Source organism: Jaculus jaculus, chromosome 3 (genome assembly GCF_020740685.1).
Source record: "Jaculus jaculus isolate mJacJac1 chromosome 3, mJacJac1.mat.Y.cur, whole genome shotgun sequence".
NCBI classification, from domain to species: Eukaryota; Metazoa; Chordata; class Mammalia; order Rodentia; family Dipodidae; genus Jaculus; species Jaculus jaculus.
The window spans coordinates 65,966,295-65,983,685 of record NC_059104.1 but is presented as its reverse complement, the minus strand read 5'-3'; the positions used below and the strand labels follow the sequence as shown (position 1 = coordinate 65,983,685).

The 17,391-nt window shown below is 38.4% G+C and overlaps 1 protein-coding gene and 1 pseudogene across 2 annotated transcripts in view; one reads left to right on the top strand and one right to left on the bottom strand.

Moving 5' to 3' along the window:
• Zc3h13 (zinc finger CCCH-type containing 13) overlaps positions 1-7,459 on the top strand; it is an 86,566-nt gene extending 79,107 nt beyond the window's left edge. Inside the window, exons 18-19 of one of the 2 annotated variants that reach the window (XM_045145341.1) lie at positions 6,175-6,371; positions 6,643-7,459. In XM_045145341.1, the coding sequence (XP_045001276.1) occupies positions 6,175-6,345 (171 nt within the window). In that variant the 3' untranslated portion in view covers positions 6,346-6,371; positions 6,643-7,459. Of the gene's footprint in view, positions 1-6,174 lie in introns of both variants that reach the window. The other variant, XM_045145338.1, reaches the window with a different exon arrangement.
• A 7,028-nt stretch (positions 7,460-14,487) lies between these two features.
• Positions 14,488-15,776, bottom strand: LOC101616765 (annotated as a pseudogene).
• Between the last annotated feature and the right edge of the window lie 1,615 nt (positions 15,777-17,391).

The following is a 17,391-nucleotide window of genomic DNA, read 5'->3' as shown; positions in this document are numbered from 1 at the left end:
CTTGCCTAGCTGGTTGATTTCATAGTCTTCAGGGTCCCCTGCTTATTGTGCTGTTGGTGACTGTTGTCCTCCAACAGCTTCCATAGGGCTTTCTAGTAGACAGGAGAGAGCTAGTTTTTCTTTTGGTTCCAGCATGGTGTTACAGTGTCCCGTGACTACAGTCTGTGGTGTCTTCAGCAATAGGGTCTTACCTATAAAAATGTATTTGATTAAAGAAAAATAGACAGATTTGGGGAAATTAAATATATAAAAATGGGAATGATAGCTGGGTGTATTGGCACACGCCTTTAATCGTAGCACTCGGGGAGGCAGAGGTAGGAGGATCGCCATGAGTTCTAGGCCAGCCTGAGACTACATAGTGAATTCCAGGTCAGCCGGGGCTAGAGCAAGACCCTACTTTGAAAAGAAAAGAAAAGAAAAGAAAAGAAAAAAGAAACAGGAAAGATGTGTTAATCTCCAATGTTTAAATGGAAATTATATGAGAAATGGCAAACTTTTTTAGTGGCCTAATTATCAAGTCTTCCTCACATAAAAGCCTACCTCAGAATTACTTTTGATTAAGAATTATTCTCCTTTGCTCTTCCCATTCCACTGTGTACTTAATGTCTTCTCATTCTTAGGCCTAGGCATGCATCTCTCTTTCAGAGTATTAGCTACCCCCCTTGCCTAAGGCACCTTCTGTGATGGGTACCAAAATAGCAGTTGCTACTGTTGAGAACTATGATTTGCATCATTTTCTGTTTAGCTCATATAAGGAATGTCAGGTGAGAAAGACTGGATTATAATGCCATCAAGCTCCTGCACCCTTTGAGGTGGTAGTTCCTCCCCTAACGTACCATTGTGTTCCTTAAAATTTGTAATAAAAATACTTCCGCAAATTCTCAGGGAAAAGTGTTATTCAGAACAAGGCACACATAATTAATGTAGCACATGTTATAAAATGTTCTTTTTCTTTTTGAAAATTTCATAAATGTATTAAAATGCATCTAATTCCCCACTCATGCTAGACTTGCAACTACTTTTATTTTTACTCCCCACTCCACTTTCATTTTTTCTTCCCCTGAGTTAATTAGGGTTGCTTTCGTGAACATGGATGTGCAGGAGGGGGAGTGTTATTTACCAGAGCATGGGCCACTCATCAGTGACTATACCACTGAACAAAATGTCTCTCCTTTCCTTAGCAACCAATAACTGCCAATAACTCCTCAGGGAGAGGGTGGATCCTCAGGAGCCCCTCACTCATCCATGGTGGAATGTTGACAGCTCAGTCTTGTGCATGAAACCACAGTTGCTGTGAGTTCATGAGTTGTTTTTTTTTTTTAATTTTTTATTTATTTATTGGAGAGAGACAGACACAGATAGACAGATAGAGGGAGAGAGAGAATGGGCGTGCCAGGGTGCACCCCCTTGTGCATCTGGCTAACGTGGGACCTGGGGAACCGAGCCTCGAACCGGGGTCCTTAGGCTTCACAGGCAAGTGCTTAACCGCTAAGCCATCTCTCCAGCCCGAGTTCATGAGTTTTGACCATCTCATGGCCAGAAGCCAACATTCCACAGCACTCTTCCCCGTCCTTTGGCTCTTAGCTTCTTTCCCACCCAATCTTCCTCAGTGTTCTCTGAGCCTTAGGGATGAGCAGAAGTGATATTTCTAAAACTACCACCACAAGATGGGGGTGGTGCTTGTAAACCCAAGAAGATGAGGTAGGAAGTTCAAGATCAACCTGGGTTTCATAAAGAGAATTTCAAAGTAAGCAACAGCATACAAACTAAAAGAAAGGAACATGATTGAAAAATGATTTCAAATGCTAGATAGCCTCATGAAAACTTCTAAGATTAACTTCTGTATGGTTACTTTTAAAAGGTACAGAATAGAACCATTGGCTAGGGGAAGTGGTTGACTCCTACCAGATGAGGAAAAATGAAAAACCATTTACCCCTCATATTGACATCATATCCCCCCCCCCTCTCTCTCTCTCTCTCTCTCTCTCTCTCTCACACACACACACATATTCTGAGACAAGGTCTCACTCTAGTCCAGGCTGACCTGGAGCTCACTCTGTAGTCCCAGGTTAGCATCAGACTTACAGCAATCCTCCTACTTCATCTTCCTGAGTGCAGTAATTAAAGCCCTATACCATATACCCAACTGAAGAATGATTTTTAAACTGTATAAATGTAATTCAGCCCAGAACAAATAGGGGAAGTATACCAAGGGAACACTTGACTGTTATAAATGAATTTACACATAATGTCAGTGTTTTATTAGAATCATGTACAGAATCTAAATAGCAGTAGAGGAAGAGAAATAACAAATCAACAGAATCTGAAGTAGACATTACATAAAGTTGGCGAATCTAAAACTTGATTCTTTAAAGAAAGAAATAAAATTGGTAGTCCTCTAGCCAAATGGACAGACAGAGAAAAACAATCACTATCTAGAATATCTAGGATAAAAATAGAGTGCCCTGTAGATCCCATAGATAATAAAAGGAATGTGGCTCAGTGATAGAACACTAGCCTAGTGTTCATAAGACCTTCTCTGGCTTACATCTCCAATACTGACAAAGAAGAAAAGAGAAGAGCAACAAAACGGATAATAGTGGAGATACATTATATATAAAGGGACAGTTTAATAGAAATGGATTGAATCTTCTTGCTACCACATGTTGCTCAGGTAGCAGTAGGAATCCTCAATAGTTTTATGTCTACTTAATTTTTTTTTTAATTTTTCTTTATTTGAGAGTGAGAGAGAAAGAAATAGATAGAGAATGGGTATGCCAGGGCCTCCAGCCACTGCAAATGAACTCCAGATGTGTGCGCCCCCTTGTGCATCTGGCTAACGTGGGTCCTGGGGAATCAAACCTGGGTCCTTTGGCTTTGCAGGCAAGTACCTTAACCTTAATCAGTAAGCTATCTCCCCACTCCTTATGTCTACTTTTTTAAATTGAGTTTTTAAATTTAAAACCATCTCAAAAAGAGACTTTCTGTCCTAGGTGATCCTGTTGGTGGAATCTTCCAAATGTTAAAAGAACAACACTGGGGCCAACCATGATGGCTCACACCTTAGGAGGCAGAGGTAGGAGGATCACCATGAGTTCAAGGCCACCCTGAGACTATATAGTGAATTCCAAGTCATCCTGAACTAGAGTGAGATCCTAACCCCCCCCCCCGAAAAAAAGAAGAAGAAGAATATTGATTCTACACAACTAAAGGGAAAATGCAGGAAATATACTTCTCATAAAGTTTCATGTTTAAAACCTTATAACATATCTGACAACTTCATGGAATTTACAAAAAAAAAAAAAAATCCTAGCAAGGCCACAGGATACAATGACAGCATATAAAAGCATTCTACTTCTGGATACTAGCAGTGATTACCTAAGCATCAGAGTATTAAAAAAACAAAAACTATTCCCTCTATAGTTGTACATCTAATAAAACCCATGCAAGATTGATGTGCTGAACTATGTAAAACTTAGTATAAAACAAGTTAGTGATGACCTAAATAAATGGACAAGCATACTTTATTTGTGGATTGTAACTCAGTATACTTATGATTATGATGATTATGGTTCTCCCCATATTAGTCTGCAGATTTAGGGTCCTAACACCCAGAAGATGCCTGACCTCATTGAAAGTTTTTATGGTAAGGCAAAGGTGCTAGAATAAACAAAACAATTTTTACCAAGCAAAAGATCAAATTGTAATATTTGCACTGCTCATTTCAAGAGTTACTATAAAGCTACTGTAATTAAGATAATGTGGCATTTAGTGGTAAGCAGTCAAGTAAAACAGAGCAAGGAACCCAGAGAGAGACAAATGTGATTGTCAACAAGGACAGGGGAGGGTGTAAAATACTTGTAGTTTTTTAAAGTAACATTTCATTTTAAAATGGTTGTTCATCAAAGCTTAAAGCTTGTTCTTTGAAAGAGACTGATAAAAAATGAAAAGATGAGGCTGGGAGATGGCTTTGTGGTTAAAGGTACTTGCTTGCAAAGCCTGATGGCCTGGGTTAAATTCCCTAGTACCCACATAAGCCAGATGCACAAAGTGGCACATGTATGTGGAGTTCGTTTGCAATAGCAAGAGACCCTGCTGTGCCCATCCCCTTGCTTACTTGCAAATAAACAAGTAAAATATTTAAAAAGAAGAAATGAAAGGACAAAACATAATAGGGGAGAATACTTGCAGAATACATTTTTAAGGAATGATTTCAGAATGTATAAAATTATTCTCAAGAAAATAATCTAATTTAAAAAAAATTGGTGAACAGTATGAACAGAAGGTACAGCAGACGATGTACAGGTAACCAGAGCACATGGGAGGATAAGTAACATGGCTATCTACTAGGGAATGAAATTAAAACTGCAGTAAAATTACATTATCTATTTCATTGGCTAAAATATAAGTAACCAAGCAAACTAAAGCCACCTCTAGTGTTCTTCCTTAGGCATTAATAGATGAAGTGTGGCACAATCCAGATAGCAGACTGCTACTTAAGAACACAGTCAAGCCAGACTCTTGGTTCTGTTGGCAGCATGTATGAGTCTCAGGCATAATGCTGAAGAAAGGAACTAATAAATGTTACAATGGGCAGGCGTGGTACCACACACCTTTAAATCCCAGCCCTCAGGAGACAGAGTTAGGAGGATTGCCATGAGATTGCTGCCACCGAGAGACTACATAGTGAATTCCAGGTGAGCAAGACACTACCTTGAATAAAACAAAAAAAGAAAGGTTATAATATGTACTATATTTCTGTGACATTCTGGAAAGGGCATTTTGTAATGGAAGGTATTAGCAGTTGCCAGGATTTGAGTTGGAAAGAGGATATGAATGCAAAGGGAGTTTTGCTTGGGAAACTGCTCTACTCTAATTGTTGCTATGGTTACATGAATTCGTATATGTGTTAAACTTCACAGAACTATAATTAAAAGTTAATTTTACTGTAGCATGACTTAGAAACATTGTTTTGAAAGAATGCAGATAAGATCTAGGAACCATAAATTACATCTGAGGATCCTAGAAAAGAACATCGCGGTGCTGGGATTACTCAGATTTGTACCTCCCTTCATATTCATGGAGTTAGAGAACACTTAACAAAGTTCTGCAGCATGAACTCTAAAAATACCAGTGTAGTTGTGCATTACAATAATAGAAATACACATTTCGGTATATGGAGGTAATTCTTCAGCATGTGTATGACAGCAGTCTTCTAGAGAGTTTATTCGGTTCTCAACATAAATCTTTTGGCACATTAAGACCAGTAAAGCATCTATGTAGAATGTTCAACATGTGAAAGAAAAACAATTGGGTTGTGTTTCTTTTTTTCAAATTTGAATTTTGTCAAATAACAAGATTGAATAAGTGTAGCTCTGTAGAATAGATTTTATGGCATCATGTGAAAGAAATAAGGTCATTCACCAATAGAATAGTACTGCTGCAGTGTTTTTGATTGTTTTGTCATTGGAAATGATGGACTCAAAAGTGATGGTTCTTGTAAAGAACTGTTGAGGATTCCTTCTTTAAGTAGATGGCTAGCCAAGGTTCTCTCTAAATCATTCTTTTCTAAGATGTATTGAGAATGTACAAGTTTCTTTTTTATTTTTGTTTATTTATGAGAAAATGAATGGGCTCGCCAGTGCCTCTAGCCATTGTAAGTGAACTCTCGATGTATGTGCCACCTTGTGCATCTGGCTTACATGGGTACTGCAGAATCAAACTTGGTTCCTTAGGCTTTGCAGGCAAGCTCCTAACCACTAAACTATCTCTCCAGCCCTGTACATGTTTCTTTTTTTTTTTTTTTTTTTTTTGTTCATTTTTTATTTAGTTATTTGAGAGCCACAGACATAGAGAGAAAGAAGAGGGAGAGAGAGAGAATGGGCACGCCAGGGCTTCCAGCCACTGCAAACGAACTCCAGACGCGTGTGCCCCCTTGTGCATCTGGCTAACGTGGGACCTGGGGAACCAAGCCTTGAACCGGGGTCCTTAGGCTTCACAGGCAAGCGCTTAACCGCTAAGCCATCTCTCCAGCCCCCTGTACATGTTTCTTAATCTTCCTTTTAGTTCACTGAAGCTACTACTATCCATTCCAAATTAAGCACTCTTCTAACATGTAATTTTGGTGGAAGTTAACTTGCCTGTCTTTCCTCTGTTTTTGTTTTCTTCAATTAGGGCACTGTCAAACAAGCTTACACAAACACTCCAGTGGTGGACAATGAGCTACTACGATTGAGTCTTCGGCTATTTAAGAGGAAGACTACTTGTCATGCTCCTGGACATGACAAAGCTGAAGAGAATAAACTATCCCAGTCCAGTATCCAGCAGGAACTGTGCGTGTCTTAAGGAGGTCGTTCAGTGTGGCTCATGGGGTATGGTCTTCCTTCAGCAGCACTTACTTATTTTCAAAGTTCTTTGGTTGAAAACCTTATTAGTAACAAAGGCAGAAAGGATGTATCAGCCATGCTAAAAGTGTGAAGAACTTTGATCTTTAGAGATACTGTTTTGGCTAATATTTACATTAATTTTTATATAATACTTGATACTCAAGCAAAATAATGTGAAAGCATCTAGATTCAGTAGTTTAGCCTGTGTCTTTTATTGAAATGGAAGATGTGGAAAATTATCATCCTGCTCTTCCAGGCTCTGAACACTTGTTATGAAATGGAACACTGGATTATTTTCTGGATCATCTGTACAAAAACAACAGTTTGTTCAGAAATGAGGTCTTCAGAGTCCTTGCACGTGTTGTGCAAAATCCATGTTGCACAGACATTTGGAAGGAAGCACTGGCCCAGCATAGTGTGTCCATAGACAAATCTCCAGCAGAAGGAAGCCATTTTTTTTTCTTTTGAAGATTTTAAAATAAATTACTTCATAGGTCTTTGATTTTTTTTTAATGTGTGTACATTGTTACATTGTATATTGGATTTCATTAGATACAGAATAGGTTTTTGTGGTTTATCATCAGAGACTGTACTGTTCATTTTTAATAAATGCACCTTGCCTTCCTTTATTCTAGATTTACTTTGTTCTTTATTAATCATATTATTGATATTTTGAAGAAATGTATTGTCAGTATTATAATTTTGTGCTTCAGATGTCTTCTAGCTTATGTCTTTATTACTGGACAGCTGTAAACAATGTAAGAAGATTTGAGGAGGCTCTTCAAACATAGTTGAGTAATTCTTGAATTAAACCAAGAGTTAATGAACCTATGTAATAAGTTCTACCATATTTTTTAGTGCTGTACACACTAGCTACATTAATCTGCCTCCATTCTGTAAAATATATATGTATGTGACTTTTTAATTACAGAGTAACTTGTGCTCTGTACCTCTTTAACTCATGATGTGGACTTTTCAAAGGATTTTGAATGGGTTGCCTGCTACAGACTTCTGGGCAAACTGTAATTGTAGTAGTCATAATAATATAAGAATAAAGGAAACATTGTAAGGTAGTCATGGTCTTTCATAAGTTCTTATTTGTAGTTTGGTATTCTGTTCCTAAAAGTTGCATAATGACACTGGTATGTTTCTTTTCAGGAAACATTTACTGTGCAGTTAACTTGTATAAAATACTCAACAGAGAAAATAATCTTACTTTCAAATAACTTGGAAAGTGTGTATAAGAAAACTGGAACTGGAGTTGGGGGAGCTTATTTAAATCTTCCTGGTGTCATTTTCTTTTCTATATGTATTGGAGAGGAAAATGAAAAGAATATTTATGACCTTGGAGAGTGAATGCTCTTAAGGAAACCACTTTCTATTTATAATGAATGATATTGTTTACTGTAGCATTAAGATTTAAAGTCCTAGAACATGTAATTCCCAGAAATACAGAATATAACCAAAATAATGGTTTCTACATTTGTCTACTAACTTTGGGAATGTTTCAGCAATTAATAACTTACAGGAGAAAATTAAGTGATTGAATTTCCTGTTAAGCTTGTTGTCTTTTTAGTTTTGAATTTTTATTTTTATTTTTTTTTATTTTTATTTATTTTTTTTTTTTTTTGGTTTTTCGAGGTAGGGTCTCACTCTGGCTCAGGCTGACCTGGAATTTACTATGTAATCTCAGGGTGGCCTCGAATTCTTGGCGATCCTCCTACCTCTGCCTCCCAAGTGCTGGGATTAAAGGCGTGCGCCACCACGCCCGGCTCTAGTTTTGAATTTTTAGTTGTTATGCTACAAAAGAAAATTCTAGAACTAGTCATGGTTCAGTTGGTCACAGTATTCATAGCTTAATATTCTCAATGGAAAATTACTATTACATATATTTATAAAGCTCTTCCTCAGCCAATTTTTTATTGGATTTTTTTCATAAAAGCTCTTGGGCTATAATTTGTCTCATTCAAACTTGTATTCCTTAAAACATCTTATAGTGTATAAATATTTGCTAGTATACTTAGAGGTCTGATGTCACATAGATTTGTCCATTTGCCTTAATTGTCCACCTGGATTCAAGCTGCTAGTTTGAGGAAAGCAGGAATGTGTATGCAATCCCACATAAATGAGATTTAACACATAGACTCCTGAGTCAGCTATATTATTAGGGAAAGGTAGCTATGTTTACCATTTAGTAAAGGTTTATACTAGATGACATAGCTAACTTTATTTTACAAAAGTTTGCAAGTATACCCTGAATTAACTAAATCATGCTGAAAAGCCTTATCTGTAACCAGTTTACTCTGAGCATTGTGCAGATTATTTTCCCTATCCTCCCCTGTGACTACACTAGAGTTTTATGACTTGTCCTTATCAAGTTGAGTAAAATTATGACATCAGCAGAACATCCTATTTTGTTCCTTCTTGTCCATTTGAGTGAAAATAGTGGTGTACAGGGACGATTGCTGATGCTAGCTGAATCTAGCTTGCCATTTCAGAAGGTATAGTGGCTAGTGATACAACTCAGTGGTAAGAGCACTTGCTTAGTATGCACAGGGCTTGGGGTCAGATCTTTAGCATTAAAAAGAAAGAAACAAACAACTAAATTTGTATGGCTCATGATTCATCGATCATTGTCAATCTGTCCATGTGAGTATTTTAAATGTAGTGGTATAGTCTGTCCAAAAGGTGAAATAGTTTTTGTTAAATAATTACATATATGTCTAGGCATAATTTCCCAACTGTATTGAACTATTTCTTCAAGATTCGATTTTCTATCATGTCGTCTTGGTATGCATTTTTGTGAACTTTCAATTTTTGATTTTTTTTGAGAACGTTAATATATGAACATATGGCAAATTGGTCATATTCCTATCAGGTATTACCTCTCCTCTGCCCCTATTCCATTGGGGGCCCACCTTAGTAGGGTTATAGTAATCACTGTGGGGTCATGAATGTATCAGTCAGTATCTATAGGGAGAACAATAACTTAGAGTACATCTTCCCATCCTGTGCTCTTACATTATTTCTAGCCCCCCATCACCACCTCCACCACACACAATGCTCCTTGGGCCTTGGAGAGTATGTTATAGGTCTCCTTTAGCATTGAGCTCTCAGCATTCTCCAATTTTCTGCTGTAATGAATATTGAGTCTTTGCAGTGTCTACTGCCATCTTCCTGGAGGAGGTTCTTGGGCTAGCAGTGAGAGCACCACTCATTTAACCTACTTTCTCTGTAATGTTTCCTGGGCCCTGGCAGATGTGATAAATGATGACTCATCTTGTGCTATGAGGTTGGCTTTTTTGTCATGCTGATGGTCTTGAGTTTCCCCTGTATTTGCTATTTGTAAAAAGCAGATTATCTGGCCAAGACTGGGAGCAGCATGTATCAAAGGGAATAAGCATAGACGTTTAGACAACTTTTTTTTTTTTTGATGTGTACAAGCTCTCCTTTCAGCCAAAGAACAATGGAAGCTTCCCTAATGCCAGGTATGAATTACCTCCCAGTGTGCCACTATTATACTGGTGTGTACATGTTGTCTGGCTGGTTGATTGGTTTATGTCATGACTGCAGCCTGTGATATCTTCAGCAATAGCGTCTTTCTATTTAGTTCTGGTGGATAACAAAGTGCTTTGGTGATGCCTGGCATGGCCTCCCAGCTCACTGTGGGAGGTAACCCAATTCTGATGCTGGGATTTACCAGCAGCAGCCAATGGTTTTAAGGAAAAGCTTTCTCCACCCTGCTGGGTGCTTCTGCCCAAACTATCCCTCCTTTCCTCCCTCCCTTTCAACCTCCCTGCCTTCCTCTGTCTCTGTCTCTGTCTGTCTCTCTCTCTCTCTCACACACACACACACACACACACACACACACAAACACACATATACACACACCCTTTTAATAAAGTTAGATCTTTTAATTAGCTGCGCAAACAGGGTTCTATGGTACTGATTCTTGCCATCATTGAACTTGCTTTTCTTTTCTTTTTTTTTTGAGGTAGGGTCTCACTCTAGCTCAGGCTGACCTGGAATTCACTATGTAGTCTCAGGGTGGCCTTGAACTCATGGTGATCCTCCTACCTCTGCCCCCCAACTGCTGGGATTAAAGGCATGTACCACCACACCCAGCTCGAACTTGCCATTTTTAATTCTTAGGCAAAATGGGAAGTTAACAGACATGGAAGTAAAACAATTTTAAATCACAGTGATTATTGTGAAAGGAAAAAGCTGAGAGGATATAATAGAATGGTAGTTGGAAGGAGGGTAGGTAGGTACTTGTGGTTCCTACATAAACGTTTAGGTGTTCTGAATGCCATGGCCCCAGTTGATGGCCATTTGGAAATTAAAGCTTCCTGGAGGCAGTGTATTGTTGGGGGCAGGCTTATCGTGTTATAATCAGCTTCCTTTTGCCAGTGTTTGATACACTCTCCTGTTGCTATTGTCCACCTGATGCTGGTGAGGAGGCGATATCCACCCTCTGCTCATGCCATCATTTTCCCCTGCCATCACTGAGCTTCCCCTCAAGTCTGTAAGCCAAAATAAACCCTTTTCCCCCCATAAGCTTCTCTCTGTTGGGTATTTTCTGCCAGCAATACAAACCTGTTCATAACAGTTCTGTTCTAGATTGTCAGTGGTTTGGGAACGAGATGGGGAAGGAACATTTCAGACAGGGTGATTGGAATGTACAAACACCTAAACTACAGAACAGTTTTCTTTGGTTCATTGCAAAACATAGACACAAAGTATTTACTTAGCGTTGGTATAGGGAGTGTTGCTAGGTTTCTAGAACAGTATTGTCCAATGGAGTTTCTATGGTAGAAGTATTTTGTAAGTGTACACCCCAGTGCAGTAAGTTCATAAGGATGTTATTAGTACTTGAAGTTTAGCTAGTTTGATAGGAACTGAATTTCACTTTCTGTTTGACATTACAGTTAAGTAGGACCAGGTGTGGTAGTGCAAGCCTTTTATTCCAGCCGTTGTTCTTGGGCGACTGAGGTAGAAGGATCACCATGTGTTCAAGGTCGGCCTGAGCTACAGTGAGACCCTGCCTCAAAAAAGTCCAGAAAAAGAAAAAAATAGTAGCTGCTCTATGTGCTCTGTGGCCACCACATGGAGTAGCATAGATCAGAGTCAAGCCAAAACCCCATGGAACGTGGAGGTATTTCTTAGAATGTTGCATAGGATGAGTGTGTGTGTGTGATCTTAGGCTATTTTCTGTTCATGGCAAGTGGCCCTGATTCAGTTATGGCAACAATATAACATTTTCTTTTTAAGAAAATGTTAGTGTGCTAAAGAGATGGCTCAGAAAGCACTTGGCACATAGCTATGAGGATCTATTGAAAATCTCAATACTTCAGTGGATACCTGGAATCCCAGCCCTGTAAAGACAGAAACAAAAATATCCCTGGAGCTTGAGTCACTGAACTCCAGACCAGTGATACCTTGTCTCGCAAAGTAAAATGAAAGCCAGATGTGGAGGTGCATGCCTAAACCCAGCATTTGGGAGGCAGAGGTAGGATTGCCATGAATTTGTGAACTAAAATTTCCAGAAAACAGCTGTATATGATGTATCTACTTCCAGCAAGGCTAAAGGGACTAATAAAGCTCTTGTGATCACAGAGAGATGGAATGTGACAAGTCAGAGCCAAATTACATTACCTTTAGCCCCTTAATAGCCATTTATTGCACACCTCTGTGTCTGAACTAACATCCTGGTGAGCATCAGTTGATCAGTTGTACTACTATTTTTGGATATAGAAATTTTTAAATTTTATTTATGGGTATTCCAGGGCCTACAATCAAACACCAGATAATTTTTACTTATTTATTTATTTTGCATCCAGCATTCATGGGTAACTTGGAATTTCACACTGGCAGGTTTTGCAAGCAAGTATTTATAAAACCAGTGAGCATCTTCCCAGCCCCAAACTGCATAAAATTTGAAATCACCAACCAGTATGACCTTATTGACAGAATATAACAGCAGGATATAAATTTTCAAATGGGCATGGAGTTTTGCTTTTTTTTTCTTTAATGTAAGAACAGACCCCAGCTTCCACCAACTCAAAGGCTAAGAATGTCATCAGATAGCATCTGAAGCCTATGGAGGCGATTTCCCCACTTTGCTGTAACCCACCTACCTGATGGTCAGCCAGTGTATTTGAACAGTGCCTTGATTTATGACTTTATTTTGTTCTGTAACTATTAAACCTTCATGAAATTGTTAACCTGTTGGAACATGGAATGTGGGGTAACCTAAATCTGTATTCCCAAGCCATGGATGGTCACTCATATTTGGCTCCAGAATAAACTCTCTTTTATCCCCTTTGAGGTGAGAACTGTGTCTTTTGCAAGTTGACAGTTATGGCACCCAATGTGGTGCCCCAAGGACAAGCTACTCCCAACTTAAGATACAGCTGGCCAGAGCCAAGTACCAGCCTGGGCTCTTTGTGTCCAACCATCCATGTTGTCTCAAGTGCAGGTTGGTGAGTTCATTCTAGGACTCAGACCTCCCTTGATTTGGTTGATGGCCTACTTGTTTGTTCTGAGCTGGGTTTTTTGTTTTTTTTTTTCCAGACTTTCATCAAGGTTTTATTTTTATCAAATGTTATATAATTTCAATGTGAAAATTTTTTTTTTACATTTGTTAGGAAGTTTTATAACCTGTGAGATGGACAACAAAGATTAAGATGTGAATGACATGAGCTAGTAGTGCTCCACACAATTAACCACATGGGCTCTCAACACTCAATGCACTTTTGTGGAAAGGTATGTATGTATATGCCAAGTCTGTGTTGAAGACAATTTTTCAAACAGTGAAGAACCCAGATTAAGTGAGTTTACATCAGCTAATGGGTAAAGAGTTGTGTATGTCTAAAATCCAAGGCCCTGGATGGGCTGGTCAGGCCCTAGTTAGTGCACTTATGGCCATCATCCAGACTTCTCAGGTGCCCTGCTATATTCAAGGTGAAGTAAAAAATATCCCAAGTCTTAAACCAGAATACAGGCTCTGACTCAGAAGTATGATTTTTAACTTTCTCTTTAAATAAGACAACGAAGGAGGGAAAAATCAAGCTTGAAACATAGTAACAATTATTTTGGTAAGATAGCAACCAAAATTTAAAGCACAACCTATGTGTCCAGGTGTGAAAGGTTTTAAGGAATGAAAACCATAATATTAAGGGATGAGGGAGAGAACACCAAACACAAGATACAGTATGTCCAAACAACTTGAAATTATAGTTTAAGAGTAAAAGCTATAAAACTATGCTCAGTTTTAGAGATTAAGTGCACCTTTTCCTGTTCCTCCCAAATAAAATCATACCTTACTATTTAATTACACCTCAAATTTTCTCTCAGTACAAAGCAACTACTACATACACATAAAATACCTGTTAATGTAATAATTTCCCTGGCTCATCCAACGTGTGATGCACATGACTCCAAAGACTACAATTCGGGGCAAATGTACACAAACTGAAAATCCACAATTCCAAGTTTCCAAACCTGCTCTTAAGATTATACGACACTCAGGTCATTTCTTCTCTGGAAGATGTTGCACCGACACTGATCATTAGTCTACCTCAGTACTACAAAAGAATTCATTTACCAAGTTCAAGGGACTAAAGATAAGACTTTGAAAGTACTATTAATTTCTTAGTGGCTGAAAAGGTCATTATAATTAGTTTTGTGTCTACATTCTGCTGAAGACCTCTGTATAGCCTCAGCACTAACAAAAATCTAACAGGCTCCAATCCCAGGACCTTACCAGGTTAGGTGGTACATCTGTTAAAGGAGCCAGTTACTTTAGGGTAAGGCATTCAGAGCCCAAAATCAAATCTTTATTTTTAGAATTGTATAAATGTGATCCAAATGTGTCCATCAGTAGTTTTTCCAAAAGAAACATGCTAGAAATAAGCAAACTACATCTGTTCACTGATATATGTAGATGGACTCCCTAGATGTCTCACTGGGCTTAATTACAGACCACTCATAGTAATAGATTTTAGTATAAAGTGTAGCGTGATGTTAAGCTATTTTAGCTTTTGCACATACCTGTTGCACTTCTGATTGAAAATGGAGAAAAATTTGCAACTTTACACTGTTAAGCTAGGTTGCATCTATCCTTTTAAATGGCATCAATATCAATGTCATCATCCTTGTCAGACTTCACAGTTTCAACTTTCGGTTACACTGGCAGTCTTGGAATACACCACCTCAATATTTTCATCTTCTTCCTCACCACCAGCAGATTCTTCCTCTGCTTCCTTCAACAGTTTTATAAATGGCTCTGCTTTGACACAAATCTCTTTGGCAAGTTCTTTTGAGACATATTTTTTAGAGGCCTTTTCTGACCAGCTGATGACCTCTTCCTCTAAAAGGTCTGCATCATACATCTCCTTCAAGATGTGTGGAATCTTGGAGATGAGCTGAGCTTGATGGATTGCTACCATACACTCCAAACCATGAAGAAGGTAACGCTGAGCCTTTTTGTTGTGACAAAATCTTAGGAAATGACGCCTGTATTTCTTAATTTGCTCTCTAATCTTCTCATTAAAGAGATCTTCCATCAGCACAAGAGGGCCCATGGCTTTTACATCTAGTCTTTCTGCTTCAGCAACAATTTCTTTGTCATATGAGTCAATGATGCCCTCTTCTTTCTTCTTAACCAAATCAAACAGGATATTGACATGTTCTCCCACAGTTCTTTCCAGATCATCACTGAGGGTCAGAACTTTTGCATGGTCACTGATTTCATCCATTCTGCGCCTGTGGTCTTCCTCAGTTGTATCTTCTCCCCAGTCATCATCTTCCTCTTCCACAGCATGTGGAGGAGGACTGATTTCATTTGGTGGTGGTGGTGTCTCACTGCTGGATACAGAGCCATTTGCCTTGTCTTTACCCTATTTTTTTCTTTTCTTTCTCTTTCTTTCCTGTAGCACTGTTACTGTTCTCAGGTGCGTTTTTGAGAATGAATGTACAGAGTTTATGATGTGTGTCAAATATGCCTCGATAGTCATAAGCTTTACAAGAATTACCTATTGTTTGCTTCTTTGTATTGACATGCAGATCTGTTTCAGGATTCTCACACTCAGGACAGAGAACAAATTTTTTAATGAACCCCTCCAACATGTCTTGCAGCCTATTTGCCTCATGAGATCCATTGACAATGGAAGGGTCATTCTTAACATCAAACTGGGTCTATGCTCCCAGCTCCCAACCAAAATATTTGGTGGGATACGTTGGAGGCCGATAAAGCACCTTTGCAGCATCAACCATGTTGACTATAACTGTCTTGATTCCATTTCCTTTGCCCTCAACCATCGCAATCAGACGGGGCATTTTGTAAGGATAGAACTGTTCTGATACGCTGCAGTTGACGTTGACAGACATTTTGGCTTATTAGTGATCTTATCAATAAGATGAAGAGATCTTTGATTGCAACTTTTTGGTATCTTCTGTCTTTAGAAGGGATGACATAAACGACTGCAAGAGTTCTCGGTCTCTGACATGAAAAAGTTTTCACCACTGAGGCTGTAAGCTTCTTCCTTGTATGCTGTGTTTCCCAAATACTGGTACCAGTTTCTGTGCAACAGCTCGTTTTCATCAAATAAAGACATAAACCTAACGCGGCTTGCCCAGGACTGGCAGGAAGAGGCGCTGGAAACTGGTCTGCAGCTGAGGGGCGGACAGGTGCCGCTGCCGAGCTGCAGGAGGGGCTGTTCCAGCGATGTCCGTGTCCACACCGGCAGCACCGAGCCTGGCGACCTCTGGAATGTTCTTGCTCTCCTGAGCTGGTTTTAAGGATCCTTTTTATTTTTTGCCCTTGTTATTGGATACTTTTTTTTTATTTGCTCACAAAATGTTTGTTTTAAAATACCATTTTGTTTGCTTTAAAAACAGTTTGGGTTTGGCCATTGAGTTTCTTGTTTACATTTTATTTTATTTTATTTTATTTTATTTATTTTAGAACATCTTGATTTCTGACTCTTCTGTTTGGTTTGTCTCTGCTAACTGATTCCTTAGGTATTGCCATGCTTTTACTAATACATACCAAATTATTTACAAATAAAAGTTTTTAGTAATTTATATGTTTCCCATTATAGTGAGCCTTTCTAAATATCACCTACTTGTACACCTACAACAAGGTTTCTTAAATATTCAGTTTTTACCAGTTTTAAAAGTAGCTCGCAAGGGCTGGAGAGATTGTTTAGTGGTTAAGGCATTTGGTTAAGGTGTTTGCTTGCAAAGCCAAAGGATCCCAGTTCAATTCTCCAGGACCCACATAAGCCAGGTCTACAAGGATGCATATGCAGTTCATTTGCAGTGGCTGGAGTCCCTGGAGTGCCCATTCTCTCTCTCTCTACCTCTTTCTTTCTCAAATAAATAAATATTTAAAATATTTTACAAGGATTTGATGTTTCATCCATTTACTAATGAAGCGTCTAATAACCTATAGGTACATCATATCTAAATGCTAAGTTTATATGCTTTCCCATTTAGATAAGCCTTTATTTATGAGATTAAGAACTTATTTTTAAATTTATAAAATTTTAACTATTATTAAGTTTTATTGTGCATTTTAAAATTTAATCCTCAAGAGTACTAGTTTAAAAAAGTGATGTTGATAGCTTGTTAAAACTTACAAAAATATTTGACGTCCTAAAGTAAATACTGAGCGCCCTATAATTAAGTGTATATATATATGGATGAATGTATTTTGTATGTATGTGTCATCTCCAATAGGAGTTTTAAAGCAATTTTAAATTAATAACTGAAAGTTCAGAATTACAGTTTTTCCACAATGAGCTACTGGGAGATGAAGATAATGTCAAAGACTTCTGCCTACAGAGTAAGGACTCTGTCAAGTACTTCAAACGCCTGTGCTACAGAAGTTCAAGGGATGGGCTCTCAGATTCATACTTCCCTCTTCAAACATCTAAACATCCACATGGACTTCAAAAATGCTGGGTGACACTGAGCTTCAATTGCATCAACAATTAAGTGT